Genomic DNA, 19,665 nt, shown 5'->3' on the forward strand with positions numbered 1-19,665 from the left:
GGGCTCACTTATGTGTCTGTTTAAGCACCATGAAATCACTAATCAAAGAGTTCTCGTTTTGCAGTTAAACATTAAATGTAAGTGAACTGGTAATTGGTTTATTCTTGATTCCAGTATAAATTTATATTTCATTATTTTTTTCAATTTCTTTAATATTTCCCACTCAGAATTTGTAAAGGCAATATAATGGTCAGTTTTTTCCATGTAAATTCTTTTGTTTCCCTATCTGAACCAAAGAGGAAGAAAATTCTCACTGTCTTCTTAATATTAGTAGAGCTTGCTTGATTTACTAATAGGAGCAGTTTCTCAGGTCTTTGTGGAGATTGAATTTATGAATTTATCAAACTTCAGGCTGCTATGGACCTAAATCCTGGGAGAAAAAAAGTTGAAAACGCTTTATGTCAGAAAGCGTCCTGCATCAAAGTTGCTTGAACAGCCCATCAGGGCGTTTTCACATATTTTAAGGGCAAAAGCTTTAAGGTTAAAGTCTTTAATTGTCCTTTTAGAGGTGGCCCTGAGTGCCACGAGGCTGCTGAGGTGCTGGAGGGGAGCCCCCCTAGACTGGTGCTGTGTGATGGGTGCACTGCTGTGCCAGCACCTGCTGCCAGGAGGGAGGGCAGTGTCAGTGGGACACTGTATTTGTTATTTATTGTTCATTATTTATCAGTCCTGGGCTCCTCCCCAGTGCTGTGGCACCTGCCCTGGTACCAGGGGCATGCACTCCATGACACCCCATCCAAGAGTGCAAAACTCCTGAGTGCAAGGAAATTTGGCTTGAAGGGGGTACTTTGGGGGCTGATGCTGAGAAAGAAATCGCCTGGTGGAGGAAATCAAATCCCATCTCCATGAGCTGCCTGACTCCACATCACGTTCTGTCTCTCTGATGGTTTTTAAATTGAGGGGCAAAAAGCTGTTGTGATAGTGTCACTAAACACTGCAGAACAAATTTCCATATAAAACCCTTCCTAGGTAGGAAATTCCAGTTAATAATAGTTTGGAGGAAAACCTATAGTAAAACTTGAGCATATTAACTATTAAGAGTTTAATTTGAGCTCTGGGGGAAATGATGTATTGAGGTAGGTACAGTAAAACTGATGAGATTGCAGGCAGGTTTTACAGATTATTTTCTCTTTCTTTTAAGAATAATTGAGTCATTTTAATGATAAGCCTTGCTTGACTTCTTTGAATGGACCGCATGTAATTAGTTGCAGCTTCAACTTTGAAATGTTTTGACAGAAAATGTATCATTTAGCGGGTGCATTTTTCCAGCATGCGCCTTTAATATTTGTTCATTTTCTGCAAGGCACAACTTTGCCACTTCAGGTGGAATCGCAGGCAGGGCTGGGCTGCATTTGTGGCCTTGCTGGTGTCCTGCAGGATGAGGGAGGATGATGATGGCAGGAACACGTTCAGCAGGCACAGCAGTGCTGCCCCTGTCCCCTCGCTGGTGTCCTACAGGATGAGGGAGGATGATGATGGCAGGAACACACGTTCAGAGGCACCACGGTGCTGTCCTTGTCCCCTCGCTGGTTCCCTGCAGGATGGGGAGGATGATGATGGCAGGAACACGCTCAGCAGGATGGGGAGGATGATGATGGCAGGAACACGCTCAGCAGGATGGGGAGGATGATGATGGCAGGAACACGTTCAGCAGGATGGGGAGGATGATGATGGCAGGAACACGTTCAGCAGGATGGGGAGGATGATGATGGCAGGAACACGCTCAGCAGGATGGGGAGGATGATGATGGCAGGAACACGCTCAGCAGGATGGGGAGGATGATGATGGCAGGAACACGCTCACAGCAGCTGGAGCCCGTTCCAGCCCAGCGCAGCACCTGCGGGCCGGCGCCGCTGCCCTGCTGCAGCTTCAGCTGCCAGCTCTGCCAGCGATGCAGCGCGCCCGCCTCGGCCTAATTAGAGGCATGATTTGTGAAACGCTGCCTATTTATTTAATTAATCACCGGCACAAAGCTATAAAACCCATATTTTAAAAATCCCTGTTAGTTTGCCATGTGGTTAATAGATTGTGGCACATTAAAAAGTGACACGGTGATGTATTAAAAATGTTCCACCTAAGGTTGGCTGATGTCCTCGAGGAACTTGAGCTGTCTGCTTTGTGCAGCAGAAGCAGAGGATTAGAGGCTGATCTGTTCAAGGATTGAATATTTCTGAAAACATTCATCTTTTTTAGAGCATCTGTTCGTTAAAATAGATCGTGGCACGTTCCTTAACGCACAAATAATGTTTATGGTGCAGTTTTAATTATAAGTTTTGGTTGCATTTTGTTATTACAAAGAAAAACTCTATTCCTCCGTATTAAATTGTAATGTTTATTACTGAGTAAAATATGTATAATTCTTCTAAAGAGGCTGTTTCTTCTCCTCACTAGAAGGAATTCGAGGATGGTTTGGGATAATGAATGCATTTCTGCTGCAGCTGGAGCAGCAACACTTGGATCAATGTGTTTTTATCCCAGGGCTGCAGGGCAGGCTGAGCTGGTGCCACAGGGCCGGTGGGACATCCCACCCTCTGTGTTGGCTTGGGCACACGGAGAGGGAGCCAGTGTGGGGCAGAATGCAGGATGGACAGGGCCATTTGTCCTAAATCTGACACCTGCATGGACAAAAACACAGCCTGGGCTGTAACGGGGTGGACCTGGGGCTTCTCCCTCCCTCCACACAGCATTTGTCAGAAAAAAAGCAGTATTAAGAATTCACATTAATAGCACTCCAAGTAAACCAGATTTTAATTCACAGAGAGTTGTACAAATGAATGTGTGTTACTATAATTGAAACGTGCCGTTACCAGCTCTATGTGTCTTATTCTTTGCTCAGGACTTACATAATTTTATTAATTGTGGGAGTGAATGCCAACAGGAGCAGGCAGTGATGCGGGTGCTGGGCTGTGTGGTTATGTCTGTAACTCTGGTAAATCTCTGAGTGTGAGGACGTGTTCAGGTGCGAGGAACCTGTCCAGCTCGGAGGGGATGTCTCTCAGCTGTGTGCTGTATAATTAACTGGTACATGAGGAGGGGGCTGGAATAAAACATGAGCATGGTAATGCAGCCTGGAGCTGGGGCTGTGGTGATCATTGCCATGCAGAGGACGCCTTGCTCAGAGCTGCTGCTGCCTCTGCAGCCTGCACAACATCTGGACCTCTAATTGACAAATCGCCTGGTGCTCTGCAGAGCAGGCATGCTAACTGGAGTCAACAATTTAGAATAAAAAATAATAGTGTGTTATTTACCTTGCAGTTAAATATTCATACTTTGTTATGCTTTGGATAACAGGAAATTACTGGGTTAAATTTTTATGAATAGTGACAGTGCGAATAAGATAAATTAAGTATTTAATGATGTTAATGGAGTTTTACATCGTGATCTGCTAACTGTGCAGCACAAGCTGGGGTGATGCAAAGGAGAATGCTCTCCTCAGAAGGGAACAGCTCTGGGGCTTCACTGGGGAGCTGCAGGGCTGGCAGTGTGCTGGGTACACTGGGGTGTCCTCCACCTTGGTTTGGGAATAAATGGGGGAACCGAGTGCCCAAAGTGATGAAAGCCCCAGTGCTGGTGTAACCACCTGATGAAACAAACACCATTCCAGTCTTGCCATGGTGGGGAACAGTGGGGTGGGCTGAAGAAGGAAAGAAAAAAGAAAAAATATGGTCCCTTATATTGCCATAAACATCTGTGCTCTGATCTGTTAGAAATTTCTGTGTGTTGTAAATACTGGGTTACTCTATTTCCACTTTCCCCCTTCAAGTATTTTCTGTGTGTCAATTAAATACAGAAGCGAGTAAGTTATGTTGTGGAGGTGATTGCTGGGTCACAGAGTGCAGTCAACACCCTGTCACCCAAACCAAAAAACATTGAACTGAGTTTAAAAGTGAGAAGACATTTTGCATTTGGGAATGGAAAGGCATTTGTTTCCATTTTGTGCAGTGTTTAGCGTTGTTTGCTGGGAGGTGAGTCAATGACTTGAATTAATTATAATTACTGAAGAGACGTATACTGATTGAGCAAATAAAGTAGTAAGCTCATTCGTGCCAAGGCCATCTAATTAAATGCTAACTTTGGGTAAGCTAGATGTGCATGAAAGATTAATTTTTAGAGGTTTTTATGACTCCCACTAAATAATGATTCAGTAAAATCTTTGCATTATATCATTAGAACATCTAATCTTAAAGTGATATAACATTTAGTCACAGAACTCCATTGTGCAGGAAGAGGCAGTAAATTGTCAGTGTTGAAAATCAATCACTTTTCCCTTGGAAATGTTTATGGACTTTGTTTTAATTTTGTGCCTGGTGTGCGGTGAGGCAGAGCAGGAGTGAGGAGGGCGCCCTGTGCCTGAGTGTGCCCCTCCTGTTCTGCAGGGGCTGCAGGGGCTGCCAGGGGAGAGCTGTGCATGGGGAGCTCCCCAGGGTCAGTGACCAAGGTACACCCACCTGGTGCATGAGGGAGGGGTGCATTCCCTCATGGACTTCACTTAAAATGTGATTTTCAATCTTAGAAAGACATCTTATGTTGGAAGGACTGATAAATTTTAAATAATTATTTTTTTTTTTTAATTTGACATACTGTAGGAGAGCACCAGGGAGCCTTAAAAGAGTCCATCAATAAAAACACTAGGAAAATTTTCTATGATTTATTGTACATTTTCAGTGTATCCAGTTACTCCTCACTTTCTTAAAGGATTGGTGGGATATAACATTTCTAACAATAAAAGCTTAATGGAATCAGATTTGTGATTTCCTAGAAAATTAACGAGATATTTTGTCAATTTTATTCCAGACTTCATTTGTCAGAATATACAGTGTCCAGTGACAAGCTAAAAGAATTTTTTGACAAATTAACTGTGCCACAGGTGACAGATCAGGAAAATGTTAATTTAACAGCCCCTTTATGCTTCCCAGATTTATTGGAGGCTATTAAGGAAACTCCAAATGGTAAGGCCCCTGGCCCTGAATAGATTTTCCATTGAATTTTATACAGGATCTATTAATAAAGTTTGATGCTGCCTCTTTGAATATTGGTAATTGTCCTTTATCTTCTGGGTTTCCTCAGCACTTCCACTTGGAACACAGTTTTTAGTTGGGAGCCAGAAGTAATTGTGGTTCCAGGAATGGCTGTGGTTGCGAGTGGTTCCTCCTGGAGAGGAGGCTGCAGGTCCCTGCAGAGCCAGGAGCTGTCCCTGGGCTGGCTCTGAGGCCTGGCCTCAGCTGGTCCCTGTGTCCCCGTGTCCCTCTGTGCCTGTGTCCCTGTGTCCCTGTGTCCCTCTGTTCCCGTGTCCCTGTGTCCCTCTGTCCCTGTGTTCCCGTGTCCCTGTGTCCCTGTGTCCCTCAGTTCCTGTGTCCCCGTGTCCCTGTGTCCCTCTGTCCCTGTGTCCCTCTGTTCCCGTGTCCCTGTGTCCCTCTGTCCCTGTGTTCCCGTGTCCCTGTGTCCCTGTGTCCCTCTGTCCCTCTGTCCCTGTGTCCCTCTGTTCCCGTGTCCCTGTGTCCCTCTGTCCCTGTGCCCAGTGTCCCTCTGTCCCTCTGTTCCTGTGTCCCAGTGCCCCTCTGTCCCTCTGTGCCTGTGCCCAGTGTCCCTCTGTCCCTGTGTCCCTCTGTCCCAATGTCCCTGTGTCCCAGTGCCCCTCTGTCCCTCTGTCCCTCTGTCCCTGTGCCCAGTGTCCCTCTGTCCTCCCTGCATTTACGTGTGTAACTGGCGTGGTGTGCCAAGGAGTGCCATTAATTTCCTGCTGTTTGCTCCTTCTCCTGCCAAGGCAGCCTCAGCTCGGGGGTCTCTGGGCAGCACCAAGGTCACCAACACCCGCAGCCCCCCGTGCCTGGGTGTGGGCACCTGGGCACACACACCTGAGCTGTTACCTGGCACCACCTCATTTCCCTTTCACAATAAGTCCTGGAAGTAGAAAAGCACAGACAGAAGCCCACCCTGGTGATTTTTAGCAGCTCTGTTGTGTTCATGACCTCGTGGGGTTAAGGTGTCCCAGAGGGTCCCGGGCACATGAGCTCAACCAAAGCTTGTTCAGGTTTATCCAAACAGAGTGCAGGAATGTCCCCTGTTCTGTTGCAATCCTAACCCTTCCTTTAAATTAGCCAAACCGGTTTCTTCTTACCCTAAAAATATGGGAAGAGGAGGTATCTGTTCTATAAAAATGCTTTCTTAAAAAATAAATGTATTATGTTGGGATGGATTTTAATAATACTTTTAGCTGTGCCAGTATGAATAACTTTAATCTTTAAATTCCTATTACTTCTCTAATTTATAATCACACTGAAGGATCAAATGGTTTTTAACAATATATTGAAATTAGCACATGGCATTTAACTCCCTGTTTTATGCTCTCATTATAGATTTATAGCATTGAATCCTTTTATTCTGTTACTTAGAATTCCAAGTGATTAATTCAAGAAGGCCTTTCTCTTCTCAAGGCCCTTGTAGTATGGAGAGAGATGGAGATACAGAGTTACTTGGGGTGCTTTGGAAGAGGGGTCAGGATGTGCAATTTTTGTTTGTTTAGAAGATTTCTGGGTGAAAGCTGCAGTCCTACCTGCACTGGATTAAACATCCTTTTCTTGTGATGCAAATGTCATAGATCTGTGTTACTGTGTGCTTTATGGTTTATTTAATTGTCAGTCTCCAGGGCACCAAATGGGCTATTTTCATCCGGTAAGTTCCAGCAAACCCCAACAATGGTTGATTCTCGCTGGTGTCCTCAAGCAGAGCAGTTCAGTGGCTCAGCTGTGTGTGTGGTTTTGTTCTGCTCTTGGCAAGCCAAGGCCAAGCCTTGGGGAGTGGGTGTCTGTGCTCCCTCTGGGGGCTCCTCGGGTGGAGGGGAAGAACTGCAGAAGACAGCAGAAATGCAGAAACAATTTGGAAGTCTTAGGCTGGTTTGTTGTCCTTCTTCCTCTCCATCCCACGCATAATTCCATTTTTTGGATTCTGCAGGAACATGGGATCCTGCAGCAAAGTTCAGGCTCTTTATGGAAATCTGTGAAATCATGTCCAGATATTTCATGTCCTTTTTACCAATAAACAGCAGGGAAATAATTGGAATTTGAATGTTTAATCTCCTTCCAATTTTAAGCCATAGCAGCATATTTTGGTTTTCCTGCTGAGCCGAATTCCGCCCGCCCAGATTTTGTGTATAAGCCCTGTGACACTTTTTGATACATCCTGATGAAACGTGTTTCCTCCCCAGGGCCACGTTGGTACAACGGCAACCAAAAAAATCGATGTCTACCTCCCCCTGCACACGAGCCAGGACAAGCTGCAGCCCATGACCGTGGTGACCATCGCCAACGCCAAGGTGCACGACCTGATCGGGCTCATCTGCTGGCAATATACAAGTGAGGGACGGGAACCCAAGCTGAAGTAATGCTCTTTCTTTACTACCTCCTGACCTCTCCATTTCTCCTCTGCAGCCTTTTTGCGTACTGAAACGGATTTCTGTGTCAGTGTTTGGAAATATAACCCTAGCACCTTCACATGTAGCAGTACTTCCCTCCGAGCAGCACAGGGGCACCTCCAGCCATTTCTCTTTCAATTAGCTGCTGTGTGCTGGGAAATGATCAACAGGAGGGCTTGGGCCTGTAAATTAATCATCATCTCAAAACTATGTAAAAATAATGCAAACTGTATCTCTTTTGGTGTCACAGAGGCATTTGTTATTCCATGTCCCATCTATTTTTTGCTAGTGTCCTTAAAGGCTGAGATGACAAGAAGTCAGATAAAGTCCAGAGCTCCTCGCAGTCCCTCTGCTGTGCTGGAGCACTGCTGGTGGTTAGTAAGAGCTGTTCCTTTTGTTCCTTTTTCCTGGCAGATGACAAGAGATGCATGGAAAGGTTCTTCAGAACAGCTCACCTGAGCAGCTTTAGTTTAGAACAGCTGTGTAAAATACTTCTGGTTTTGCTGGGCCATAGAACATAAAATAAGGACTTAAAGTGGTTTATTACAGAGTTGTCAGGTACTGGCAGGGATGTCCCTGGTGCAAGGAGGTTGATAGTTTTGTTTGGGTTATTTCTATATGAGCCAAATTTCACTTTTTTACTGTTCCTGGAATATTGAATAAATAGGGTGGGGGTTTTTTCATCCTGAATTTCACAGCTCACTCTTTCAGCATTTTTCAGGAGCCCTGGAGGCCTCAGCAGCCTTAGCTGCTGGTGTAGCCCAGCTGTGGGGGGAATGGGAGTCAGGGCACTTGGGCTCCCAGGTTTGGATTTGCTGATTTCTGTTCCACAGATAGGGCACACAGGAAAGCAGCCCCTCTTGAAAATACTTCCATGGATGTTCTTTCTTTGGATATGGATTTTTCCTTAGCTCTTCTCAACAGACATGTGAAATGTTTCTGGGGTTTAACGCTTGGGTTTGATTTGTCCTTTTTTATGTTCTGGAGAAGAAATATAAAATTATTCACAGATGGTGCCATTTCATTTGCTGTTATTAATTTTGCTCATTATATCACAAGTTCAGAGAAGTGTCCTTTGTGTATGATTAGGCTATTTTTTAATGAGTAAGACTGCGCTGATGTCAGTCTTTGGGCACACACATATTTCTCAGGAGCAGAGCAGAGCTCAAATGGAACAGCCCCCGTGAGTGGAGTGTTCCATGAACCATCACTGCCCACAGCAAAAGGCAACAGTGGGAAGAAATGAATTTCACTGTCTGCCTTGAAGGATAAGATGTTATGATGTGTCAAAAAGTGCTCATGAGCAAGGAGGCTGTCCAATGTAATCAAATCTCAGGCAGAGAGAATAAAATAAAATAAATAATGGAGGCGTGAGCTCCCAAGAGCACAGTCAGACACAGCAGCAGCAGCTGAGACTCTGGGGACAAAGGCTCAGGCCAGAGCCCCGAGTTTCCAAGAAGTTCCTTTTCTTGTAGGTCCTTAATTATTTCTCATCATCTTTTTGTTAGCATTGCTGAGTGCCAGTCCTGAAGCAAGGATTGATTTAACTGCAAACTAATTCTCATATTTCCAAGTAAAGAAGGAGCTCGTGTAGGGTGCCCATTCTGCATTGGCCATTTGCTCCTGATTCAGTCAGGTGGGAGTGTGAAAGGACAAAATGGGGATCACTGTGGCACTGCACTGAAATCCATCTGCAGAATGCCTCAGATGGGTATGCAAGGCATGCGGAGTGACAGCTATACCTGCTAGTGACACTGGGAGAATAATGAGGAGGTTTTAGACTTTATAATTAGGAGAAACAACCCCTTCTGTCTTTAGGAAAAGAATATATTACTGCCTAATTCCTTTTCCTAAAAGATAGGTGTAAGAGTCTGAAGTGAATGAGCACTAGTTGACAGCTTTGAGAACATTCTGTATTCAATTAGGCTGCCTTTTTATTATAATTGTGTTGTATTTGTCTCTATTCAGTCTCTTGGTTCCAGGAACCACTGGCAGGGTTAGCAGCCCTGTCCCTGGCCTCCCACACATGGACCTGGGTTGTAACCCAGCACTTTCCTGCCAGCCCCTGACAGATGTGCTGGAATGATTCCACCTGCAAAAAATAAACAAAATCCCTTTCTAGGAAGAAATTAATAGTGAGATGCACAATTCAAATAGAATTGCTATTTTTAGAAGTGAGGAGTGAATCTCTCCTTTTTGTGCTGAGCTTGTAAGTTCCCAATTCAATCTCCCTCAGCCTGGGGGAGGTTCAAAGTGCAGAACAGTTTTACTCACTGGACTTTTTTATTTATTTTTTTACCACATGGTGGCTAAATGTGTTGAGGAAGGCAGCCCATGAGTGCAGACATCTGCAGCCCCTCTGTTCTGTGGGGCGTGAGCAGTGCTGGGATGTTCCCAGTTTGCTGGGGCAGGAGCTGGTGGCACTGGGACCTGCTGGCTGTGCTCTGGGCCTTCCTCCAGCTGGGGACAAGGCAGGGGGGGACAGGGCACAGGAATGGGTGGGATATTGGGAATTGGGAATTCCTGGCTGTGGGGCCCTGGCACGGGGCGCCCAGAGCAGCTGTGGCTGCCCCATCCCTGGACGGGTTCAAGGCCAGAAAGTTTCTTTGCTAGTGTTTGCAGAATTTCCAAAATTCAGAGTGGTGAATGTTGCTGAATTACCTTTGGTGAGCAGAATTGCAGCTTACATTAACAGCAATGCATCATTATTCCCTGTTTTCTATAATAAATGTCTTAGTCATGACAAGATGCCTATAGATCACCTGGACTAAGCACTCTCAATAAAGCACAGTTGCAACCAAAGGTTTGTGAATTAATTGAGAAAATTGCAAATCAGGTAGTCAGTGAAATAATTCATTGTCACATCCAATCAATAAACTTTGTAAATCAACTCATTTAATTCAAAAAATGATCTATATAGATCAAGCGACCAATTAAACAATTAGCATACACTTTACAATTAATTAATTTAAGCATCAATCATGCAATTAAAACTCCAAATTTAAACTGCAGAGTTTAGAAACACGCTGCCACATGCATCTCCAGCTTTACTGCATGGCTGGGGAAAGGCCTGAGTGCTGGCAGGTTTACAGTCAGAAAGAATACTTATTTTCAGGTCAATAATTTAAACTGAAGTAACATTTGAAATAGATTTCAATGTTAGGAAATTATGATTAATACCTGTTTGGTAGCTATAAATAGTTGTTTCCCTCTGGACTTTCATCTGTGGAAAGAAAGAGGCTCAGCTCTTTATTTCTTTCACATTGTATCTGTTTCAGCTTTCTGTGTTAGTTCTGCCTGTTGGTGTTTATTAATTTGTGACTGCTTTTAGTGACTGAACTTAGGTATTTAGAAAGGTAAGTGTTCTGCTAATCATTGCTGCTGTGTTGGATAGATATTTGCTTTTCCCATAGTTCATTACCCTGCTCACCTGCCCGAGAGCACTCTCTGCTTCTCCAGCCTACAGACACAAAGCTTCCACAGTTGTTTGACCTGTGAGAAATCACAGACACCACTTGTTTGCCTTCAGCTCTGAAGTGTGGTCATCATATAAATAAATAAATTTTCACAAATGGAGAAATATCCTTCCTGCTTTACAAAATCACAAAACTTTTACAGATTTTAGTGCATTTTAATCATTGTCCGGTTTCGTTTGTGGAGCAGTGAAGGACGAAGACTGCTCTGCTCTGAGGTTTGGGGTTTTTCCATCACCACAGGGTTGTGGCAGCAGGACATGTTGTGACCTTTGGGGACACGTTTGTGTGGTGTCACCGTGCCATTTGAGAGCAATGCTCTGTGCAGGTGCCCCATGCAGGTGTCCCCGTGCAGGTGGCCCTGTGCAGGTGTCCCTGTCCAGGTATCCCTGTGCAGGTGTCCCTGTCCAGGTGCCCTGTGCAGGTGGCCCCGTGCAGGTGTCCCTGTGCAGGTGTCCCCGTGCAGGTGTCCCTGTGCAGGTGCCCTGTGCAGGTGTCCCTGTCCAGGTGTCCCTGTGCAGGTGTCCCCGTGCAGGTGTCCCTGTGCAGGTGGCCCCGTGCAGGTGTCCCTGTGCAGGTGTCCCCGTGCAGGTGTCCCTGTGCAGGTGCCCTGTGCAGGTGTCCCTGTCCAGGTGTCCCTGTGCAGGTGTCCCCGTGCAGGTGTCCCTGTGCAGGTGTCCCTGTGCAGGTGTCCCCGTGCAGGTGTCCCTGTCCAGGTGCCCCGTGCAGGTGTCCCTGTGCAGGTGTCCCTGTGCAGGTGGCCCTGTGCAGGTGGCCCTGTCCAGGTGTCCCCGTGCAGGTGGCCCTGTGCAGGTGTCCCTGTGCAGGTGTCCCCGTGCAGGTGCCCTGTGCAGGTGTCCCTGTGCAGGTGTCCCCGTGCAGGTGGCCCTGTGCAGGTGTCCCCGTGCAGGTGTCCCCGTGCAGGTGCCCCGTGCAGGTGCCCTGTGCAGGTGTCCCTGTGCAGGTGTCCCTGTGCAGGTGTCCCTGTCCAGGTGCCCCGTGCAGGTGTCCCCGTGCAGGTGCCCTGTGCAGGTGCCCTGTGCAGGTGTCCCCGTGCAGGTGCCCTGTGCAGGTGTCCCCGTGCAGGTGTCCCCGTGCAGGTGTCCCTGTGCAGGTGTCCCTGTCCAGGTGTCCCCGTGCAGGTGTCCCTGTGCAGGTGCCCTGTGCAGGTGTCCCTGTCCAGGTGTCCCTGTGCAGGTGCCCTGTCCAGGTGCCCCTGTGCAGGTGCCCCGTGCAGGTGTCCCCGTGCAGGTGTCCCTGTGCAGGTGTCCCTGTGCAGGTGCCCCGTGCAGGTGCCCTGTGCAGGTGTCCCCGTGCAGGTGCCCCGTGCAGGTGCCCCGTGCAGGTGCCCTGTGCAGGTGTCCCTGTCCAGATGACCCCATGGATGTGTCCCCGTGCAGGTGTCCCTGTGCAGGTGTCCCTGTGCAGGTGTCCCTGTCCAGGTGCCCCGTGCAGGTGTCCCGTGCAGGTGCCACCGCAGGCTGTGCTGAGTCGCTCTGTCCCTCTGTTGCAGTGACAATGTCAGCGCCTACTGCCTGCACATCGCCGAGGACGACGGCGAGGTGGACACGGACTTCCCGCCCCTGGACTCCAACGAGCCCATCCACAAGTTTGGCTTCAGCACGCTGGCCCTGGTGGAGAAGTACTCGTCCCCAGGGCTGGCAGCCAAGCAGTCGCTCTTCGTGCGCATGTGAGTACCCGGCCGGGCACAGCCGCCTCCTCTTCCTCCTCCTCCTCCTCCTCCTCCTCCTCCTCCTCCTCCTCCTCCTCTGCCTCCCTTCTCCTGACCTCACCAACACCTGGGGCCACGCTCCTTGGTGATGCTCTGCACTGAAGTGGTTTATAGACAAATAGTTGCAATGTGGCTCAATAACAGTGAGAATAAAAACGCAGTAACCAAGCACACCAGCTGGACTGGACATTCCCCTCCCAAATCCAGAAGAGATCGGTGAGAGACGCCCCACCCACCCCTGAGACATCAGCTGTCTGATTGTAGATCAAGAAGAATTTGCTCTGTCCTTTGCTATATCCAGGGATATATACTGTGCTTGATCACTTTTATTTTTTTTTACTTGTGAATGAAAAATCTCTTAAACCATCAGAAGGCCTTAATTACTAGAACAAAATGCCAGGACCATAAGCCACTTCTTACTTGGGAAAAATATTTCATGTTTGGAGCTCTTGAAATGAAAATGCTAATAGGGTTTTCCTGGTTATTGGACATTACTTACATTTCTTAGCACTACAGCTGCTTCTAGTTCTGAATAATCAGACATTTTTTAAAAAATCTGGCTTATTTAATTAGTTTTTATATTCTTTATTGTGTACTGTGTTTCTTAGCGATGTTGCAAAGCATCCTACAGAAAGCCATTGTCAGAAATCCCACGTGTATTCCCAAAGGCCACGTTCACTTTGCTCCACTGCATCAGGGCACTGGGAAATAAAATATTCTGGCCCCAGTGTTCACAAGTAAGTTATTCAAGGCTGAGATGCTGGGCTGTGCTGCACTGAGGCCGTGGTGAGGAAGGGGAGGTCATTGTCAATGGACATCTCTAAATTGTTGCTGATTTCTCATCTGGATAAAGTGTCCTTCCCCAGCTGTGCCCCCAGAGCTGTCCTGGGTGCCTGAGCTGGGCTCGGTGCTCACTGCAGTGACCAGGGGTGGGTCAGGGGCTGGGGCTGTCCTTCCCATGGGGACAGTGGGGTCTGGGGTGGCTCACAGAGGTGGCACTGCCCTTCCTGTGACAGCCCAGAGATCTCAGTGGGGTCTGGGGCTGCCCAGCAGAGCTCTGCCTGCAGCAGGCAGCAGGAGAAGGGCCCAGCTGCAGAAAAATGCAAAATCTTTTCGTTTACCATCATTTGTGCTGATGTGAGGAGCTCCCTTCTAGCTTGGAGGTGCTGCTGAGGAGAAATAGGACAGCTGCATCATGAGCAGTGCTCTTCTGAAAGGGTCAGTTTGGTGGTGCCAGCATCCGCATTTTAATTTTAAATGGCTTGTGATTACTGTGTAAATAGCTAGGTTTAAATTAGAATTTTTAATGTGTCCCCTAGAATAAAGAATTATTTGATCATCACTTGATCAAAAGGTTGTTACCTCTGTGAGTTTACATGTGTGTGCTGTCTTATTTTTGTAGGGATTTGCTGTAAATTCTATGTCTTCTTCCTCCCCTGTCACCCTACCGGTGCATGTAATTGTGGTTTTATATTTTGCATCTCTTTTTTTTTCTCCTCCTCGTGCTGAAGTACTTCAGCTGCTGCCATGTCAGCCTTGTGACTTGTAATGTTTATTAATATTGAATCACTGTTGAAAAATGTTGATGCTTGTGAGGAGCTCCGTGCTGGAACCATGCTCCTCCTCGCGGGCTGAGCCCCGCCAGGGACCCCCTTCTGCAGGACAGGTGTGAGCAGAAACAGTTTGCAGAACTTTACACACTTCACTCCTGCCAAGGCAAACTCTGAGCCACTCGAGTCAGTTGTAAATACCCAGAGGTGGTGGCTGGAAGTAGCCCACAGTGCAGTTTATATTGCGAGCTGGATGCGGATGTCTTTGTGGCTGTACAGAGTAGTAAATAATTGAGTTTGATTAGGGAGAGGGACCTCATTATCCCCCCACCTGTGCCCAGCTGGTAGGGGAGGGTCGAAATGAAGCCATTAGCTGTCGCTCTTACTGGCATCTCAAAGAGCTCAAATACATCTGTGTCTTATTTTCTTTTCTGGCACAATCAGTCGAGCAAGCTAAGCAGGCATGACCGAATTTGGCAAGTTCCAAGGACTCTGGCAAAGTTACACAAGGAGAAGAAGGAGGGCAGTCGTTCTGGCTGCTCAGTGCCCATTAGTCTAGCGAGCTGTGTGTTTGGAAGGGGCTGCTGTGGAGAGCAGAGCTTTGTCCAGCCCCAGGCACGGCACCCCATGCTCCATCCGGGGGGTTTGCCAGGGAGAGGCGAGCAGAGCACCACATCCATGGGAACACAGGCTTCTTGAGGAGCTGAGGTCATACCTGAATGGCTTAAAATAAATCTGTACCATCATTAGGGCTTTTTCCCTTGGAAATTTTATTGTTGGAACGTGACACACTCGATCTAATGGTGTTTCGAGGAGCTGTAGCTCAGCTGCCAGTTGGCACACAGAGCAAATTTGGCATCCAGTTCTTCTGCTCTGTAGCACTTTTTTCTGTTTTGATACTGTACTTAAATTGCTTTGACTATTATATACAAATTTTCAAAGCCATACCCAATAGTTTAAGGTTTGAAACCCTTTTAAAATACCAGACTTGCATTGTGCTTTTGCAAATTCAGTTCAAAGCCCTGAAATGTGTTTTTTGTTGGACTCCAGCAGCAGTCCCCAAAAGGCCTGTTCCTGATTTGTGCATGGGGGTGGGTAATCTGCAAAGTACATTTTAGAATATTCATATAAAATTTCAGACAGTTAATGTGGGTGCAAAATTAAGAATGTGGCTCCCAGGATAGTGGAGAGGGAGGGGTAGGAGGACATCAGAACACTTGATAAAGGGCTAAGGACTGCTATAGTGGTGTTAAAATGCAGCCAGTTGAACTCAATAGTGCCCAGAGCTATGCAAGGCCAATCTGAGATGCACAAAAGCAGGTCATTCAGGCTCAGAATAAAAATTGTGGCTGGTATTAGTTAGTCCAGTTCCTATCACTGTGCACTTTATCTAAAAAATTACCCAGCTTAAGGTAAGTCCATTGCATCAGCTGGGATTTTGAGTCTAAAGTCTGACTTTGTGCTGATCGAGTGGAAATTGCTATTAGTCACTCCCAGGCACTTCCAGCCATGCCAGCTGGTTATGCAGTGAGCTTTAAGTGCTATAAATTCCACTTCTGGAAAGTAAATTCCACTTCTGTGTTAAGAAAAAAAAAAATTAAAAAAAAAAAGTAAAAATTTCTCTAGATTGGAAAGGAGCTTTTCAAAAAGTTCTCTTCTGATTCAGAGCAGAAACCCTTTGTCCTTGCAGCGTGGGTTGTTTTGTTTTGTGGCAGAAGGGGGGACCCTGCCTGTTCCCGTGGCACCTCAGCACCACGAGGAGAGCTTCTGCCTGTGCTGCTGCTTGCCTTTCCCTCTCCTGAACCTTGCCACCCTGGCTCCAGCACGGAGGCTGTAAAAGAAGATGGAAAGCCAAGTTACTGCAGAATGATCACTATCATTAACATTCACGGGTGGTTCACTTATCATTCCTGACTGCACAGACATGGCAGCCGTTATGAAACGTCCACAGGTGTAGCACGATGATACATATTACATTGTGCCACAATGGATTTATGTATTCTGTAACAAAAGAAAAGTGTAATGAAAAAATACAGAAGGTAATCCTTTATTCCTCCACTGCACAATTTATCAGTAATGCCTGTGGATGATAAGTGCCAGGGATTTCCTTTGCTTGATTTAACCTTGTCACCCAGGTATGTTTTTGCAAAATGACAGAAAATACAAGCTAAGGAATTTCTTTGGCTTCCAATTTGCCAGCAGCACTTTTAATTGATTGACCAGCATCTGCTTGTCTGTCCTATTTTCAGTGTGCTGACCTAAAAGGAAGGTATCGCACCTTAGCAGAGGGAGGTAAAACACATTGTTAGTGATTGCAATTAGGGATGTGCTGGGATTGGGCTGAGTGAGGACAGTCCATGCCCATGGCCAGGGCAGAGCACGCTGGGCAGTGGTGGGCTGAGGTGGCTGTGTGTTTCTCCAGCCCAGCCTGCTCTGCTGGGGCCACACCAGGCAGGGCTGGGCTGGGCTGGTGGTGCTCCAGAAGCTCCAGTGCTGAGCACAGCCCCAGGACACCTGGCAGCGTGTCCAGTGCCAGGACAAGGAGCAGGGGCCTTAAACTAAACCACAGCAACTTCCACCTCAACGTGAGGAAGAGCTCCTTTCCATGGAGGGTGGCAGAGCCCTGGCACAGCTGCCCAGGAGGGGCTGGAGTCTCTCTCTCTGGAGACATCCCAGACCCACCTGGCCGTGTTCCTGTGTCCCCTGCTCCGGGTGACCCTGCCTGGGCAGGGGATTGGACAGGGGGATCTCCAGGGGTCACTTCCCACCCCAGCTAATCTGTGGTTCCATGGGGCATCTCCTCTGGGCACAGAACCGTGCTCTGACTCTGGCCTGGCCCCAGAGTGATGTCGGGAGCTCTTTGGTCTGGGCCTAAGTCCACCCCGGCTCAGATGTGAGGGGTTGCCGAGTGCTGAAATGTTGCTCTGACGTGGCGGTGGTGCCTTGTGGGAGGGGGGCCGGGGCAGGGAGGGCAGCAGCTGGAGCAGGGTGGGGGTCCAGCCCCTCTGGCTCTGCTCCAGAGCAAACAGCCAAGAGTTTACAAGAGCGGGGCGCGCTCCGCGTCCCACCGCTCCTGCCAAGCGCTCACTCGCGGCTCGCACGCTAAATATAGCCAAACGCACAGGCTTTCTTATTTTGCTTTGATCAGTAAAATAAACTTTCAGAGATTGTTCTGGGATGAGATCCAGCTTCTGAGGCAAAGAATGGCCGTGGCTCGGGCAGGGGTTAGTAATGGAGTGTCAGGGAAATCAGCCTGACAGTTCTCAGGCCAGCTGCTCAATGGAAAGGGCTGGCTGGGCCGGGCCAGCCCGGAACACAGCAGCCTGCGCTCTTCAGCAGCTGAAGTGTCAGGAACTGAGACAGAGTCTTCCATTTTTGGGACGTTCCTGATCGTGGGAGTGTGAGCAGCCCTGAGCTGGGGCCATCTGCCAAGGGCCACTCTGTGCCCAGTGGGAAGGGGGCTGCAGGCCCTGCTCTGTTTGGGGTGAACAATGTTGAAAAGCGTTTTGTACAAAGGGGACAATTGTGACTCCGGTTGTTTTGGCCATCGCGGGTTATGGAAGCCTTCTGTTGCCTTTGCAATTTCTTTTTTCCCTGGAATATTTTAATTTATTTCCCTGTACTTTGGTTGGAGTTTTCCGGAACATTCCTGTAGATATTGCAGAGCATTGTATGAATTACCTGGAGGCACCAGGTGTTGTGATGGTCTGGTCCAGCATGGAGGGCTTTTCATGCAGCACTTCAATGAGAAACCTTGTGTTGTTTAAATAAAAGCACAAAGGTAGTTTCCTTTTTGTGATTATAACTGTAGAATAGGTTTTTCACTTTAAAGAATCCCCTGAATCTTGCTCAGCAGGGCAGCTGGGACTGAAGCTGTGAGGCTTTTGGGAAGCGAGGGATTGGCCAGGTAAAGGACAGGTGTGTGGTGCTCGTGCAGGTCATGAAACTGCTGCTCCACAGCAGCTTCAAGGGAAATTGCTCCTCAGTGGAGTGCTGGGGAAGATCTCTGCTCATTGCAGGCGTTAGCCCCTGAGCCCTGGGCTGTTCCCAGGACAGCAGTGTCACCTGCAGTGGCACTCCCTCCCTCAGCTCTGCTCCTGCTGTGCTGAACACACGGCACAAACAGAGGGAAAAGCAGATGCATGAAAAGGTTGGGATTATTTGGTTTGAAGACGAGTAAGATAGAGTTATAAATAATAAATGGTCTGGAGAACATAAATTTGGGCTTTTAGGCAGTTTCATTTTGCCAGGAACAAAGGGAATTGAAAATGAAATTCAGATGAGACCAACGCAGAACCGAGGAGAGGGAAACGGCATCTCACACCATCGAGGGGGGACAGGGGGACATGTCCTGAGCCCAGGCTTGCTGCTGCTGCCAGGAGCACGGTGGGCACCAGGACACCGAGCTGTGACCAGCACGTGGCCAGGCAGGGGCTCGTGGCCCCTGGGTCACGCTGCAGTCGGTGCCCTGAGCAGTGGGGCTCTGTCCTGGCTGGGTCACCGTGGGCTGGGCATGCCGTGTCTGATGTGACCTGAGCTCCAGCCTCTGGTCCCAGCATTTGTGTTTCAAAGTGACATGTAATATGGGTTTGTTTTGCGGGACGTACTTGTGTTGCTTGGATTGCTTTCGCCTGCCAGTTGCTTTTAAAAATATTCCAGCTGTGCTGTTCATATAGAGCTGTACTCCCTGATTAAAATTCCTGGTTGCCAGATACAAGGCTCCTCCTCCTGCCCAAATAGCTTTGCAAACCAGTTTTTTCCATGCAGAGCAATCTCTCCGGAGGGAGCCTTCAGCTCTCGGATTTCCCTGGAACTGTCTGCAGTGACATCTACTGACATGAGCCGAGACTGACTGCGAGGGCTAAGGGGCAAAATTTACTGATCTGCTCATTCAGAGTCTCTTCTATTATATTGTCATCTTCTGTGCTTCCCCAGGGGTGCCCCTCTCGGTGTCTGTGAGCAGTGTCCCCCACAGCCCTCCCCGTGCTCCTTGCAGTCCCTCCCCTGTGTGGCCTCTCCCATGGGTGATGGCCAGGACAAGGACCCACTGCCTTGGATCTTTCTGGGAGATTTTGTGCCTTTGTGTTCACAAACACGTGTCCAAAGGAGCCCCGTCAGAATGGGAATAATGCATTGAAGAAATACCTCGGTAGTGCTGCAAAGCTGCTGTCACTGAGGGGTATGCTGCCCCTTGTCCCTAAGGGTTTGTTACGTGTGGGACACGGGTGAAAATGCCACTGCAAGCAGCTTTTCTGTAGTGGCTGTAAAGCACAGGCACGAGCTGAGGAGATGAGGAGCCCCCCAGGTACACTGGCTCATTTTTCTCTTCTAATGCTGAACGCCAAGTGATCAAAAATAACAATAAATTAGGAAAATCCTTACACCCCTTGCCTGAAATCTCACCCCATTTTGGCTGGTTTTGTCTCTGCCTTGCTCAGGCAGTTTGCTTGGTTTCTCCCTTTAACTTCCCCTTCCAGCCCAAGTTCGTTAACCGTGTGC

General features: G+C 47.9%; 1 protein-coding gene across 4 annotated transcripts in view; it reads left to right on the forward strand.

The window, feature by feature from the left end:
- Positions 1-19,665, forward strand: part of MAPKAP1 (MAPK associated protein 1) — an 82,494-nt gene that overhangs the window by 26,543 nt on the left and 36,286 nt on the right. For all 4 annotated transcript variants that reach the window (XM_054284318.1, XM_054284317.1, XM_054284320.1 and 1 more), the window contains exons 6-7: positions 7,205-7,377; positions 12,398-12,574. In XM_054284318.1, coding sequence (XP_054140293.1) covers positions 7,205-7,377; positions 12,398-12,574 — 350 coding nt within the window. The remainder of the gene's footprint in view (positions 1-7,204; positions 7,378-12,397; positions 12,575-19,665) is intronic.

The sequence above is a fragment of the Melozone crissalis genome, unplaced genomic scaffold (genome assembly GCF_028551555.1).
Source record: "Melozone crissalis strain CALT ecotype California unplaced genomic scaffold, PUWL_Pcris_2 ptg000041l_1, whole genome shotgun sequence".
Lineage (NCBI taxonomy): Eukaryota > Metazoa > Chordata > Aves > Passeriformes > Passerellidae > Melozone > Melozone crissalis.